Source organism: Rousettus aegyptiacus, unplaced genomic scaffold, assembly GCF_014176215.1.
Source record: "Rousettus aegyptiacus isolate mRouAeg1 unplaced genomic scaffold, mRouAeg1.p scaffold_m13_p_6, whole genome shotgun sequence".
In the NCBI taxonomy this organism is placed as follows: domain Eukaryota; kingdom Metazoa; phylum Chordata; class Mammalia; order Chiroptera; family Pteropodidae; genus Rousettus; species Rousettus aegyptiacus.
In genome coordinates this window covers 101,142,473-101,157,733 of record NW_023416309.1, presented here as the reverse complement: position 1 = coordinate 101,157,733, position 15,261 = coordinate 101,142,473, and the positions used below count along the sequence as shown (strand labels likewise).

At 52.9% G+C, this 15,261-nt stretch overlaps 1 protein-coding gene across 1 annotated transcript; it reads left to right on the top strand.

Moving 5' to 3' along the window:
- The first annotated feature begins 1,747 nt into the window (after window positions 1-1,747).
- Window positions 1,748-8,591, top strand: C1QL1 (complement C1q like 1). Its single transcript, XM_016139639.2, has 2 exons — window positions 1,748-2,593; window positions 7,954-8,591. The coding sequence occupies exons 1-2, from the start codon at window positions 1,997-1,999 to the stop codon at window positions 8,131-8,133; spliced, it is 777 nt and encodes a 258-aa protein (XP_015995125.2). The 5' UTR covers window positions 1,748-1,996; the 3' UTR covers window positions 8,134-8,591.
- The last annotated feature ends 6,670 nt before the right edge of the window (window positions 8,592-15,261 follow it).

Below are 15,261 nucleotides of genomic sequence, written 5' to 3'. Positions count from 1 at the left end.
CCATTTTTAGTTGTGTGACTTCGGGGAAATCTCTTAATTTTCTAGAGCCTCAGTTCTCCGTCTGTAAAATAAGGACAATGATGGGCTTTACCTCTATGGACTGATGTGAAGATTAAGTGTGACTGTACACCTAAAGCATTCAACACGGGGCCTGGCACACAGTAAGCCCGGACTAAATGCTATTTCTTGAATTGTTTTAGCTCCCTCCTTGGCAGTGGGGGTCATTCTAACCCCGCCTCAGCTGTCAGTGCTTGGAAGGTCCTCTCTCACAGCGAGCTCACCACTCGATATCCTGCTGCCCCTTTCCTCATCCCAGCTCTGGATGAGGTTAAGCAATCCCAACCTTGGGTGAAGAAGGTCAGAGCATCATAAGGACCCCGTGACAGGTCAGCAAGAGGAGAGCATGAGCTGGGAGGGTAAAGAAAGAGGCTGGAGGGTCATCCTTTGGCCGTGGCAAAAGGCAGAACCCTCCCTGGTGGGCTGGGTAAAGGAAGGTGAAGGAGGAGCAGTGGAGCAGCACGATCTGGGTCTCAAATAATGTGACAAATATTTTTATGGAAGCAGACACATTTCAGTTTATGCAACCTAAACACTTTGCTGCACTTGAGGAAGAGGATTGCCTCATACAACCTGATCAGGAGAAGAGTTAGGGGGCTGCTGAGAAGCCCGGGGTGGGGAGAAGGAGCTGAGGGGCCGGGTGAACACGACCTCTCCTCTTGGAGGCTGGAAAAGGGGACTACCACCTAGGGATATGTTTGCACTGATCAGAAAGGAGAAATAACATGAGGGTTCCCATTTTCTCAAGGCCCCAGTTCTCCCTTGTCTAAAAGCATAGATAAAGAGGGCGGGGGGGGGGGGTGATCAGAGGAAGATGGAGGAGACCCCACCTCCAGGATAAAGCAGCCTGGTCTGGACTAGAGCTCGGAGAGGAAGGGGCAGAGGAGAGAAGGAGTAGGTAGAAGATTCTGCCCTCTGGGTCAGGGGGGTGGGGTGGGTGGGTAAGATGGGTCAGGGAACAGCCAGGAGGCAAAAAAAGGAGGGAGCGGCGGCTGTCAGTACTCGGGATCCCGCTAGGCACCCTGACAGTATGCTCTCCCCAGGATCTCCCCGACAGGTGATCTGAAAGGCCTGAATGCAGGATGCCCCCCTTCCCCTCCTTCTTTTGCCTTTCCCCCCTCATCGCCCTCTCCCTTGCCCCTTTTTGCTCCCCGCTCCGGCATTCCCTCAGTCCCTCTCTTTGTCCCCAGCAGACTGGGGTGCTCCTCCTCGCCTCCGCCCCCCTGCAGGCAGTGGCCCCTCTCGTCTCCTTCTGTCCCTCTCGGTTTTCCTTGCAGCCGACCCTCGAGGCTCCGCCTTCCAAGTCCCTCCGGGTCTCTCTAGATTTCCTGGTGGCCCTCTCTTCTATTCGCTCTTTGGTCCCTATTCTCCTTTTCCCTATGGGAGCCTGTTTTTCAGACTCTAGCCCCTTCCCCATTTCGAATCTCCGTCGCTCCCTCAGTCTCTCCCTTCCTTTGCTGGCTCTGGTCCTCCTCTCCGCGGCACCGCCCCCTCCATCCCGCCCCTCTGGGTGGGCGGAGCCCTACCGCCCGCGGCCCAATTAGGCGTCGGCCCCGCCTTCAGCACCACCCATCGCGGGCGCTGAGTCGCGCGAAGCGGGTGAAGCGGGGCGGGGTGGAGGGGGCGGTGGCCCCGGGGAGAGGAGGAGGGAGGAGCGAGGCAGGAGGCGGCGGCCGCCGCGCTCAGTCCGGCTGCGCTGCGGGAGGGAGGCGCGAGGCAGGAGCCGGCTGCTGGGCTGGGCAGCGCATCCAGCGCAGCGCGGGGCCCCGGGCCCGGCCCCATGCGCTCAGCCCCGCGGGACCGCCCTTGAGCGCGGGCGCTCCGCCCGCGCCCCTCGCCCGCCGGCACAATTGCCCCGACGGCGCGGCCGGGCGGCCCGGCGCTCCCCAGGCTCCGCGCCGGCCGGAAAACGCTGCTGGCGGCCGCCGCGGGAGTGGTGATGCTGCTGGTGTTGGTGGTGCTCATCCCCGTGCTGGTGAGCTCGGGCGGCCCGGACGGCCACTATGAGATGCTAGGCACCTGCCGCATGGTGTGTGACCCCTACCCCGCGCGGGGCCCCGGCACCGGCGCGCGGCCCGACGGCGGCGACGCCCTGAGCGAGCAGAGCGGCGCGCCCCCGCCCTCCACGCTGGTGCAGGGCCCCCAGGGGAAGCCGGGCCGCACAGGCAAGCCGGGCCCCCCGGGACCTCCAGGGGACCCGGGACCTCCGGGCCCTGTGGGGCCGCCCGGGGAGAAGGGTGAGCCGGGCAAGATCGGCCCTCCCGGGTTGCCGGGCGCGGGGGGCAGCGGTGCCATCAGCACCGCCACCTACACCACGGTGCCGCGCGTGGCCTTCTACGCCGGCCTCAAGAACCCTCACGAGGGTTATGAGGTGCTCAAGTTCGACGACGTGGTCACCAACCTAGGCAACAACTACGACGCGACCAGCGGCAAGTTTACGTGCAACATTCCCGGCACCTACTTTTTCACCTACCACGTCCTCATGCGCGGCGGCGACGGCACCAGTATGTGGGCGGACCTCTGCAAGAACGGCCAGGTGGGCTCGGCGGCGGCACGGGGTTGGCCTTGGGGCCGGAAACCCACGGAGCCCGGGGCATATGGGTACCGGGTCGTAGTCAGCGGGCGCAGATGTAAACCCTACAGCGGCCCGGCTTAGACATCGCAAGCGGGGACGGTCGGGGCAGGCTGGCATCCCTAACTCCTCAGTTCCTGGGCGCCCGCTCCAAGGCAAAGGCTTCTGGGGCCGGGCGCCCGTGGAGTGGAAATGCGGGAGATAAATCGAACTAATGAGAGCGCGGGGCTCCCGGGCGCGCGGATTGGCCCCTAGGGAGCTTGGACCTTGGAAAGAGAGCTGGGAGTCTGGTTGATACCAGCGGGCGATTAGGCGAGGGCGAGGATGAGAAAAAGGCAGCCTGGCGCCCGCGGGCTTCCAGGTGCACGGCTATGCGCGCAAGCTGAGAAGGCGAGCTGTAGATGTTTGGGGCACAAAAGCAAAGGGAGCTGGCGCGCATAGCCTGAGCTGCAACACATCCCCCTCCCTTGGGAAAGGACCGCTGGGCTGATCTGACACCCTTTGCAGAACCCGGACCTGCGCGGCCCCTTTGCACTGTGCCAGAGCTGCCAGCCTAAGAAGGTGTCCTGGGGGTAGAAAGTTTTTCCTCCTGAGGCGGGGTAAAAAGGTGGGAATTCCCAATCCTCTTGGTCTCCTAGCTGTAACTCCTAACTCCTGGAGTGTCACGGGCTCCTCTTCGTTTCCTGTCCCCATCCCAGAGATCAGAGGTGGCAGGAGCCAAGCCCGCAGGATCTCTGGTACAGGGACCCGCAGTGTATGGTGTTCTTCTTGGAACTGCTGCCCCAGGACCAACCTTGACCTAACCCTGTCCCAGGGCGACAGTTTCGCCCAGCTCCCTTCTCTTTGGATACCCTTTCCTTTCCCACTGCTCCCAGACCACATTTGCCTAGGGCCCCTGGCAGTGGTCAGGCTGAGCATTTCTGTGGAAGAAGGGGACCTTGCACAGTTCAGAACTAAAGCTAGGCTGGGGAGAGTTGGGAAAGACTCTCCTGTGACTGAGACTCAAGACCCAGTTGGAACCCTTCCCACCCAAGTACCGCCCTGAAGTAGACCTTGGCTTTGGAGTGGGAGTCAGCAAAAAGCTTACCAGGTGCTAGTAAGTCGGCCTCCTCTCGTCTCCCCACTGCCTACTTCTCTCTCTGGTTTCTGCCTCTCTCCTGTCGCTCTCTCTCTGTTTCTTGTGCCTGTTTCTCTCTTTTCTTGTGTCTACCAGCCCTATTTGTCTCTCCCTTGGTTTCTGGCCTCTCCCTTCTGGGTTTGACCACTCCCCTCCACCCCCATTCCTTGCATGTCTCTCTCCCATTTGTGCCTGTCAGGCTTCCAGTGCCTCTCCTCTTTGCCCTTGGTTCCTGACCAAAAGAAGGCCCCAGTATCCTGTGAGGGCTCATTCTGCAGACAGCTCCACAAGTCCCCTTATTAATCACCAATAAGGGTTGCGGCAATGTCACCTTCATCAGTGGAATTTCTTCTTTTCCCAAAGAAAGTTTGGGCTGGCACCAAGCTGAGGTTTTAGGGTGCTGGGAGCCCTGGCCACCAGTGGGCCCTAGACCCTGTACCACCTCAGGGAGTTGCAGCAAGGCCCCTGAGATGAGGCAAAGGAAGGCCCAACGATGGCATGTGCTTGGGGCAAGGGCACTTGCTTTAGTCACTGGGAGGTAAAACCAACTGAAAAGCCTCCTCTTTCCCCTCCAGCAGGGTCAGGGCACTGGCAGAGCCTGACAAGGAGATAGGACCACAGGAGAAAACAGGAGGTCCCCTTAACCAGGGGTTTCAAGACCCAGCATTTTAACAGTTACTCAGACCATTTCCTACACATCAAAAACAAAACAAAACAAGACAAATAGCGGGGCCTATGCCGTGTCCCCCACATCCTTGGTGACCTCTTCTTTCAGATTGTCTAAGAGACTCATTTAATCTCACTAGTCATTTCACATATTAGTTTTGAGCCCCTATTAGAAGCCAAATTTGGGCTTGATTGCAGGGGTTCAATCTGCTTGCCCTCCAGGACCTCATGGTCTGTGTAGGGGAGATAGTAGTAACTACACAATAACACATCCCATGATTACCATGTTAGAGTGGGACTGAGAGCCAAATTGGCAACTCCTGTCCCCAAATGTGTTGGCCGGAGTGAGTAATTCTGTGGAACCTGACCTGGCTCAGAACAATCTAGCCGGGGGAAAGAATGGTGAACCTGGGTCCCCAGGATGAAGGAGCATAGCTAGGGAGAAAATAAAAAGGTCAAGTGTAGAGAAAGACTCAGAGGTAGAAGAGGACATTCAAATGAGTAGAGAAAAAAAAAAAAAAAAAAAACAGGGCTGGACAATGGATGGGAACAGAAGAGGGGAGCTTGCACCTCCCATGCCTTCAAGACCAGGGGCACCCCTGGGCTCTGTGCTTTTCCTTCCTGGGTTCCTGTCTGTAGAAAGTCTTCCAGAATTTCTTCAGGAAGGCAGAGCTGCATCTGGGCCCTGGCCCTTCCTTGGGCAAGAGGGAAAGAGGGGAAAAAAAAGATGGGGAGGGGCGAAGTTACCATCTTCCTGCCTGGTGCTGAGGCCCCCTCTCTGTCCTCATCTGAGCCCCACTGATCTCTCTCCCTCAGGGTAGCTTTGGGTCACCACTGCACAGCCTGATGACACCAAGCCCTGGTCATTAGGACATGGGGGACCCGAGGAGCCTAAGGAAAGGGCTCTAGGTTGGAGCCGGTCCCTGCAGCTGCCTCTAAGATCCACAGTTCAGCTGGGTCAAGGAGGACATGAAATTGATAAACTGAACTGGGGGAGGGGAGACTGTGTGGGGACAAGTGGGGTCTTATAAGAAGGTGAGTATTACAAATGGGCAGGGTTTTGGACACCAGAGTCTGAGTGAGGTGCGAAGTGGTGGGGTATATAAATTGAGGACTGTGGTATATAGACCTAACTGGAGATCAGCCTATCACCTAATGGTGGGAGAGGGGGCCCCAGCTATCCCCTCTGGCCTCTCTAATGCCTTTCAGACAGCACAGAGCACAGTGCCTAGCACAGTAGGGACCCAGTAAATGTGAAAACACAAGTGTCTCCTGTGGGCCAAGTTGGCTGCAATGGGAGGCACACCTGCACGTCAAAGACCTCCGCATTGATATGAGGGAAGGGCGTGTTTCCTGGGGTCTCTCCTTACCCTTTTCAGGTCCCTGGTCAGATGACTGCCTTAGTTTCCCTTCTGGCAGCCCTTGAAGAGATGATTCTACAGCACCCCATCATGACAAGTCCCAGGCTTGCTCTCCTACTTCCATGGCAACCTCAATTCCTCAAACTTCTCCTTGGCCCCCCGGAGGAGCTGGGTGCCTCAATTCTTTGCAATCTTGAGCAGAGAATCAGAACCCCTGGGTTTTGTTCCTGGATCCCTCCCCAATCTAAGCACGAAAGGGCATAAATTCTCCCTGCCTTCATGGGTAATTAGGATAATCACAGCAACAATCATGGTGATGAATAAATAATAAACATAAGCATAACAGTTCTGATGCCTGTCACATCACCAGGAGATTCCTGATGATATATGACTGTATTCTAACTGATTTGGTTATTAACAAGCACACTGTTTTAATGAGTTAAGGCTAAATTAATCTGGGTAATAAAAATAATTGTTATTAGTAGTAATTTATTAGCAAAGATAATGAAATGCATGCATAATAATAAATACTACCAGGATTAGGGCCCAGGGAACAATACGGAAGTTAGCTGCTTACTTTGAGCTCTTTCCTAGTAGCTCAAAGCCCCAACAAGATTAGAAAATTTTTTCCTTCACCATCGAAAAAGGCTTTCACAAAGGTGGCAGTGGTGAGGCAGGATCTTCTCATCCATTTTCTAAACAGAGAAACTGAGCTTCTTGACCAGTCAGGTCTTCCCCTCCTTTGATTTCCACCCACCTTTAGCTGGATCTTTTGTTTTTCCAGCTAAGTGCCCCAAACAGTTCCTTCTCAGGGTAAGAAGAAGCAGTTGAGGGGAGGAAAGATGGTTGTAAGGATCTGGGCTTTAAATGGCAGTCTACGTGCAAATGTATTGGGTCCCCCTGTTGCAGCACTGCTGCTGAGTCAGCAGCTTTGGCACAGCTGACCCTCAGTTCTGCCTCCTACCTGGGAGAGAGGATGGGCCCCTCCCCTAATCTGGTTTGGTCCAGCCCAGACTACTTTTAGGGAAGGGGCCAGAATGAGTGGCGCTGTCAAGGAGCCTAGCTGAGTGAAGCCCACTCAATGCAGTTTCCCCCGACACAAGCCAGAACCTTGGGATGGCTTCTCTCTTCCCATTCTCCACCCGGGATGTCCTGGAGAGGCTCCAGGTCCTATGGTTCAGGACTGCGTTCCTCAGTGGGAATTTGTCCACCACCACACAACCTCGATATCTCATGATTATAGTCAGAGCCTGCAAAAGCGGTGGCGGCAGGCTCCAACCGTGGTGCTCCCTTGCCCCATGATCCTACCTATCCCTCCCCTCTTCCATCAAAACGAGGACCAGCAAGGATATCAGGTCAGACTGAGGATCACAGAAAGTTATAAGGAGTCTGTCCCCCACCCACTTTCTTTCTTCCACCGTGGGGTGAGACAGGAGGAGTCAGAAACACTCTTCGAGTGGGGCAATAGCCACAAGTACAGCTACAGATCCTTGGGGGTAGTTTTGCAGGTCCAATCTGAGCCTTGGGAGGGGAAATAATTACCAGGCCTTCCATCTCACTGCTCCTGTGTGACAGACTCTAGAATGAACTTCAGATAAGGAGTCTAAAGATTGGGTCCTGGTACTACCAGGAGCCTGGAAGGCACAGTACTAACCTATGGGGCCAAGGTGCACCCTGTGTCCACCTACTGGCATGAGAACAGGTGGATGTGGCTGAAATGTAAGGCATCATTATTACAATTAAAGCAGAGAGAAAGAAATGATGAGAAAGGGATGGCCCTACATCGTTGGGGGTCCAGAGAATTCCCCTCGGCAAGGAGGGGGTTCCAGGCTGGGCTATCCTAGAGGCATTGCTGAGGTCTTCAGTAGGCCAGATGGTAAGACCTAGAAAAGGTAAGGAGACAGATTCCACGTTGGCCCCCGATTCAGACCCAGATTACACTAGCACTTAAAATTCAGGGCTCCTATGTAAGACCCCAAAACACACATTATGACTGGAAAAGGGGGGAAATGATGGGAGAAAGCAGGCTGAGAGCCCCGATGGGGCTGAAGGTGGGGCGTTTAGGGCCAGCAGATCCTCCTTACCTCCGTCAGTTCCCCTCCCTTCGAGACCCCACTTTTCGCCCTCCTCACCTCTACTTTCTTGTACATACCCCTACTCCCCCTTCCCACCTCCCTCAGGTGCGGGCCAGCGCCATTGCCCAGGACGCGGACCAGAATTACGACTACGCAAGCAACAGCGTGATCCTGCACCTGGACGCGGGCGACGAGGTCTTCATCAAGCTCGACGGAGGCAAAGCGCATGGCGGCAACAGCAACAAATACAGCACGTTCTCCGGCTTCATTATTTACTCTGATTGAGCTTACGGCGTCCCACTGCATCCCCTATCTCCCCACCCCAAGGGCTCCCTGTCTGGCGGGCAGAGGATGACCCGTCCCCGCTCCACTTCTTCGCTGCCGGGTCTGGCCGCCAGCCCTGCGCGGCTAAGACGCCCCGGCCCGTCCTCAACACCGCTCCGGACGCAGCTTGACCCTCCTGCCTGCTCGCCGCAGAGCCGGACCTATCGCGCCATGTCCCGGGCCCGGGGAGGCAGGCAGTGTTGACTGTCCTGCCCTGTATATTTGTACAATAGGACTGTTCACTGTCCCAGGCTGGGGACAGGTCCCGGCGGGGTCGCTTGCCGAACTCGGTTGCGCTGCCCTTCTGCTCCGGGGTGGCTTCGCCTGAGGGAGGGGTGGGATGGGGCTGGATAGCTTCCCAGCACTCCCTAAAGCCGGGCTGGCCATGCCCCGTCTGACCAAAGCTATAATAAAAACACTTCCACCCGCTGGATTTCAGTCTGTGCCCTGGGGAGGAGTTGCAGGAGGGGGTTATGACTCTGCCCTCCTCCAAACCTAGAAGGGGTCTGTCTGCTGGAAGCTGCCCATGGATCTGGGGGGAAACCGGGTGCCAGAGTCAGAGCTGCTTCCAGGAGGAGGATGGGGCTAAGGGGCTGGTGCCCACCACAGCCCAAGTGGGCCTGGGTAGCTGGAATGGGAAGCAGCCCAGTTACATCATCATCTTCCATGCTGGATAAATTCGATTTTTTTTTTCACCCTTGAAAGTGGCATCAGCATTCCAAAGGACATAGCAAGGTTTAAACTGAGACACCGGGGTTCTCATCCAGGGCCACGAATGTGATCCTGGGCAAGTCACTCGTCCCTGACTCACTTCTAGGTTACTGCCAGCCATGAAAGGAACAAGCTTTGCACTAAGAGCTGATTGACCTTGGCCCAAGCACTTTGCCTCTGGGCCTGTTTTCTCATCTATAAAATGTAGGTGACCCACCTCACTTGACTGAGGATTAAAGAGATATAATGTATGTGCCCAATAAACACAGCTTTTATTATTTATACATCGCTTTAGAGTTTGCAAAAACGCTTTCAGGTATGTCATCTCAAGTCTCTCAAGAGCTTTGGGAGGTTGGATGAGTAGATTTAACTCTTGTTCCACAGAGATTAAATAGCTTGTTTATTGTGACACAGCTGCTAAGTTCTGTGATTGCACTTGAATCCAAGAAGCCCTGCACACTAAGTCTGGGCGCCCTACCACTGCCTCCCTCGCTTCCTCCAGGGACCATGCAGCTGCACAGCGAGGGCATCCCTAAATAGCAATAGTTAATATTTAGAGAGCACTCACTCTTTGTCAGACACCATATAGGAATTGTATAAATACTATCTCATGGATATATGTGTGTGCAGAGTGGCTTGGCAGGAAATGCTCTCATGCCCTTTAACATGGATACTGTTATTATATCTGAAATAATGAGGAAACTAAGGTCCAAAGAGAGGTTAAATAATTTGCCAAGGTCACAGAGGCAAATGCCATGCTCTTACCCGGTACACCATAGTTCAGAGAGATTTGGGATCTCCAAAGCAAAACTGAGCAAGGATGGCATTGAGGCAGCTCAGCCCCCGTCCCCATCTCACTCGGCCCTTCCACTCCCACTCCTGCCCTGCAGAGGCATGGTGCATTTACAAGCATCTGCCCCGGGCAGCAGCCATGGGGTGAGCCTCAGGATTCTCCATGGGATTCTCCACGAGGGAAAGATCCATCTGGCCTCTCCAACCTCCACGCCCCCACCCCCATCCTGCTGCTCAGCTGGAGAGACAGGAAGAAGGGGTGGCCTCCCTTCCAGTCAGGCCCCATGTATGGACCCTTGTCATGGCTGGCAGACTTGAATGACTTTCTTTATCCTCCCTTCTCTCCCCTACTTCCCCCTACTGCCAGCTGTGGCCATTTAATAAAATTAGCTTAATACTTGTTCCTTCCCTGTGGGGTCTGGAGATTGAAATCTGCAGGTCCCCACAAACCCAATAAAACCCCTGGCAGGTCTGGCTGGAATGAGAGTTTCCTTGGGGAGAGCGATTAGATTAGACAGCACTACCCCCTGCTCCCCAGTGCTGCCCACAGCCCCCGTGATTCTTTAATGGCCACATTGGCACAGAATTACCCAGCCACATACCTGGGGGGCTCCCCACTTTTCCCCAGACACCATAGGGACTGGTCTAGGACCTCTGCTACAATAAAAAGCATGTTAATTATTTCTGTAGGGAGTGCCTGGCTCACCTGCTGGCTTTCTTTTTTTTTTTTTTTTTCTTCTTCTTCTTCTTCTTTTTTTTTCTGGTGACCAGATGATCCCGATGTCATTTTGAGAGATGGACTTAAGAAATCTCCATTTTGCAGATGAGGAAATCACAGTCTGAAGGAAAATTGTGACTTGCCCATGGTCATGCAGCAAGTTTGTGGCATGACTGTGACTGGACTGAAGCCAAGGAGTGTTACTTCCTTTGCAGGGCACCAGGAGTGTCTGGCAGTGACAGTTGTCAGCTGCTTGTCACTCAGGCAGCATCCCAGCTGCAGAGGAACCTGTTGGGGAAATGTCTCCCCCATCAGACAGGGGCTCCCCAAGGGCAAAGTCTTGATTATTTATTTATTTATTTTATTTTTTCCATCAGAATGGGAAGCTTCCTGAAAGCAAGATCTGTGTCTCCTGCATCAGACTGGGGGTCCTCAAACACAGTGTTTTGAGTGAATTGAGGGCAAAGTGAGTATCTCTACTGAGAATGGGGTTTGGGGGGTTTCCTAGATGCAGACTGTGGCTCTCTTCTCAGTGGATCTGACAGTAGACAGTTTAATTTTTCCATTAAACTAAGGCTTTCTGAAACCAGACTCTGGGACAAGGGGTTCCCCAAAGGACAAATCCTGTCTCCTCATCCAACTGGCAGCTCCCTGAAAGCAGGACATGGGTCTTTCTTCCTCCTCAGTCAGGGGCTTTTCTGGCACAAGAACATTTCCAGAGCACAGGGCTGGCGAAGTGGTAGAAAGGAGGTTGAACAGACAGAATGGTGGTCCTTCTCTGGAGGGAGGAAGTAATAAGCCTCCCCATGCTGCCTCTCTTTTAGGAAGATGTGTGATTAATTAATGAATAATGTTCCTGCCAGGGGTGTGTGAAGATGGAGGTGCCCCTGGAGCTCTCACCTACACAAGGAATGACAGGCCATCCTGTGCCCAGGCAGTTGCCAGATCTAGGAGCTGGTGCTGCTCTGGTTTCCGGGGTCATGGGGACCAGAGGGGGCAGTGGGAGCCCACCATTGGGGGCTGTCCTAATTGGATGACTTCACAGGAAGTCCAGGCAGGTATGCCTGGCTCTCTTTGCTTCAGCTTGCTGCAAACACATCTGCCATGGTGAGGTCTAGGGGTTAATTGCCTCCCGCCTCACTCCTGGTAACTGATATTTCATTTACTGCTCAGAGGGGGGGCTGCCCAGAGAATCAATCCCGAACAAGTGTCCAGGAGATAGGGGAGCTGTTTCTAGGAGGATCTTTGAGCAACAGAGGAGGAGGCAGGAGGTGAGGACCTAGAGAAGGTGGCCAATTGCTCAAGGCTACTCTGGGCCTCACCATGTTTTCCTGACCCTGAAAACAGCCCCAGTATTGCCGCGGGTTAGGAGAAAATTACAGGGGTCCAGAGGCCTCACTACCTCAGCTAGCTGTGCTGTTTCCCTTGCCCTGGTTCCTTCTGTACCCATAAGCTGTAGCAGGTTAGATGCTGTTAATAAGGTTATTTTCACAAGCAATGAAGGTATATTTGAAAAGTGGAACTGGAGGTGTGAGTTCCTCGCTCCCTTCCAGGTAACAAACCTTAAAATCCTATAAATGAGGTGATAATAAAGTGGAAGTGAAAAGTTTACACATGTTTGGAACTGGGAGGGGGTAGAAGGATTACAGACAGGTGGCGGCTGAGGGCTGGAGGAAAGAGGGACCAGAAGGCTACCCACCCCTTATGCTTTCCACATGCTACCTGTTTGCTCCATCCTCCAAAAGTGAGTACCAAAGCCACAAAATGGGTGGCTCCAATTACACAGCTGGAAAACCTGAGACCAGAGAGGAGCCCGGATTTGCTCAGGCTGGTTCAGTGTAGAGCTAGAACCAGAGACAACAGGACCCACTAGACACACAGCAAGTGGAAACAGAAGCACTGGACTCAAGTCCTGGCCATGCTTAGTGTTTCAGGAAAAGACGCTTCACTTCTCTGAACCTCAGTTTCTCCATCTATAAAATGGGGCTGGATAATAAAAATACTTGAAGGACTGTTGTGAGGCAGTGGGTGAGAACCTGTTTGTAAGTTAGGAAGCAAAATGCAAATGCATTTTTTTTTTTCCTTATAACCCAAATCTCCCGAGACCCACGATTTAAAGTTCTTTTGGCTGCACTTCAATGCCTGGGATGATGATAATGATCATAAAAGAAGATGAAGACACCTGGGTTGTTCTCCCACCCTGGTAACCCCAAAGTGAATGTGGGGCACTAGGGGAGGGGTCAATTTGGGGTGCCCAGGATGTGGAGCTAAGTATTGGGACTGGAGTGCACCAAGTCCTCCAGTCTTCAATGCGGATTCTCCCAGCCTTTTGTTCTGTGGCTTCCAGTGTGGAGTGAGAGCACAGGGATACCCCCCCAACCCCCCACCCCCGAGGCCCTGACCCACCCGTCTGTTCTGGTCTCTACTTGCTCTGCTTGCTTCAACGTTACCGAACACCTCCAACAGGCCTGGCCCTAGCTTGGTGTGGAGGATCCAGAGATGGAAAAGAAACCACCTGGAGCTTCAAGACACCCACACGGGTCATATAGATACATCCAGGACATAGTGCTATCGGAGGGGTGGGGAGGGCTTTCCAAACTGTTAACAGAGGTTGCCACTGAGGGAGCTGGACTAAGTGGAGACTTCCATTTTTTAAAAATTTTTTTATATAATGTTTGGAAAGGTTTTACAACAAATATATCTCTCTCCAAAATCTGAGCCTTTCCCCACTACCTCCATGTTGTTGCTGAAGCTGTCCTTTGGTGACGAAGAGGGGAGTAAAACCCAGGCAGCTGAAGGGTTTCTCTTTTCTTGTCTATGGGCTTGAGGAATCCTGGAGCCGGAGGAACAACATAGACTCATCTCTGTATTAACTATTAAGTTATAACAGTAGCTTATGTACCATAAACTGTTCTAAGAATTTTGCATGTATTCATTTATTTAAATCTCACAATGATCCCACAGGGTAGTTACTATTGTCAACCCCATTTTTTGGATGAGAAAACTGAGGCACAGAATGGTGAATTAACTTCCTCAAGATCGCATGGCTTATTCTTTCTGGGAATAGCCCTCTTGACTGCTCATTCCCTGGAGTAAAGGAAGGGTTGAAACTCACTCTCTCCCAGCCCCACCCCTGTCATTAGATACACCCCTTCCTACAATGCTTGCTGTCTGGGCAGCTTGTGCAGGGGTGGGGCTCCTACCTTTTCCAAGATGGTGAAGGGCAAATTTGAGTGTTCCTCCCCAGGCCCCCAGGGCACAGACTCCTTTGCTCCCTTAGTGAGGAGCCCCAGCCTGGACTAGGATAACAGCCCAGACCAGGAGAGTTACAGACCTTTCTCCAGCTGCCCAGAGCTAGGGATGGGTCTACTAGGCTCTAGGCTACTTCAGCTGCCTGCAGAATACATGCTCATTATTCAAAGCCCAGGTTCATTGCCAGCTCTTCCATGAAGCCCTCCTGGACTCCCCCAGCAGTCATCTGCCTATCTCCAGGGCCATAATGAGAGCATTCTCCAAGTAGGACAATGCCTTACTCAGTATCTGACATTGTGTCCGCCACATAATAATCATTCTACTAACATAAAACAGCTGTTTCAAACATCTCTCTCTCACTCTCTGTAAACTTCCACCTCCTGTGATGGATGCTGTGATGCACTGCCCAGGTTTCCTTCGGTACAGAGTATCTACGCTCCCAGCTGCTGGGAGTGCTGCCAGCAGATGGCTTCTCAGCTACTGGCCCCTTCCAGGGGTCACCTGTGCTGAAGTGAACTGCCCTGACCAAAGTCCTGCCCCTTGCTCAGGACAGCCTGCTTTCAATGACTGATCAACATGGGGGTTTAGACTCAGGATGACTCTGTAGAATCTTCCTAGCTTCAGAGCTCCTGGTTCAGTTTCTCCCTCTGTCCAATCCTGCTTCCTTTCCTTCTTTTCTACAGGTATTAATTCCAAGAGCATTCCCTGATAAACTTTCTGCACAGTGATCTCCATCTCAGAGTCTGCTCCTAGGAGTACTCACCCGTGACACCTACTCCTAGTCTCATTCATTGATTCTTTCAGCCAATTTTATTGAGTACCTATTATGTTTCAAGCCCAGCAACAAAGGTAGTAGATGGAGTGTGAAGATAACAATGCATGATCACATCTCCTACCTCCCAGAGAAGTCAGAAGCCACAAGAAGACTCCATCAATTTCCGCCATAAAATCCACAAACTTCCTTTGCCTCCATGGACGAGCTGTCCCCCGTTCTGGGGCCCAGCCTGCCACTGTGCTCTACATCCACGCCCTCCTACCAGCGTGACCAATCTATCCTTGTTTACCCAGGACTGTTTCAGTTTTAAAAATGAAAAGTCTCACATTCTGTCAAACCCTTCAGTCCCAGCTGGGCAAAGTAAGATGGTTGACCACTCTACCTCTTGCTTTCTTGGGAATTTACTTAATTGATAATCACACTCCTTTATTAATCTTCGGCTTCTCACTCTGTATCAGCCCCTTCCCATCATTTAAATCTCTCCTATCTTTAAAAATTCTCCCTGGCTCCATATTCCCCCTAGCTACTACCTCCTGTTTCTGCTCCCTTTAACAGCCAGATGACTTAAAAAGAGTTGTTACCTTTTTCTCACCTCCTACTCTGATCTGGCTGCTGCCGCTCCTATGAAAAACTACTCCCACCAAGGCCACCTATGACTTCCTTCTTGGTAAACTGAGTGGACATTATTTAGTCCTCAGCCTGCTTAGCTTCTGTGCTCGGCTTAAAGTCTGGCCCACATTTAAGGATGGCAAGAATGATGTCTTGGGCTTGGCTTAAGGACCTTTTAAAATTAGTCTATATCTGAAACAGCTAATTCCATACCTAGGTGCAAAGGATGTGC

Bases quoted from the DNA above. Each gene is read 5' to 3' on its own strand.
- C1QL1 (XM_016139639.2), top strand. From the start codon at position 1,997: ATGCTGCTGGTGTTGGTGGTGCTCATCCCCGTGCTGGTGAGCTCGGGC. The intron at 2,594-7,953 runs GTGGGCTCGGCG...CACCTCCCTCAG, and splicing joins ACCTCTGCAAGAACGGCCAG to GTGCGGGCCAGCGCCATTGC.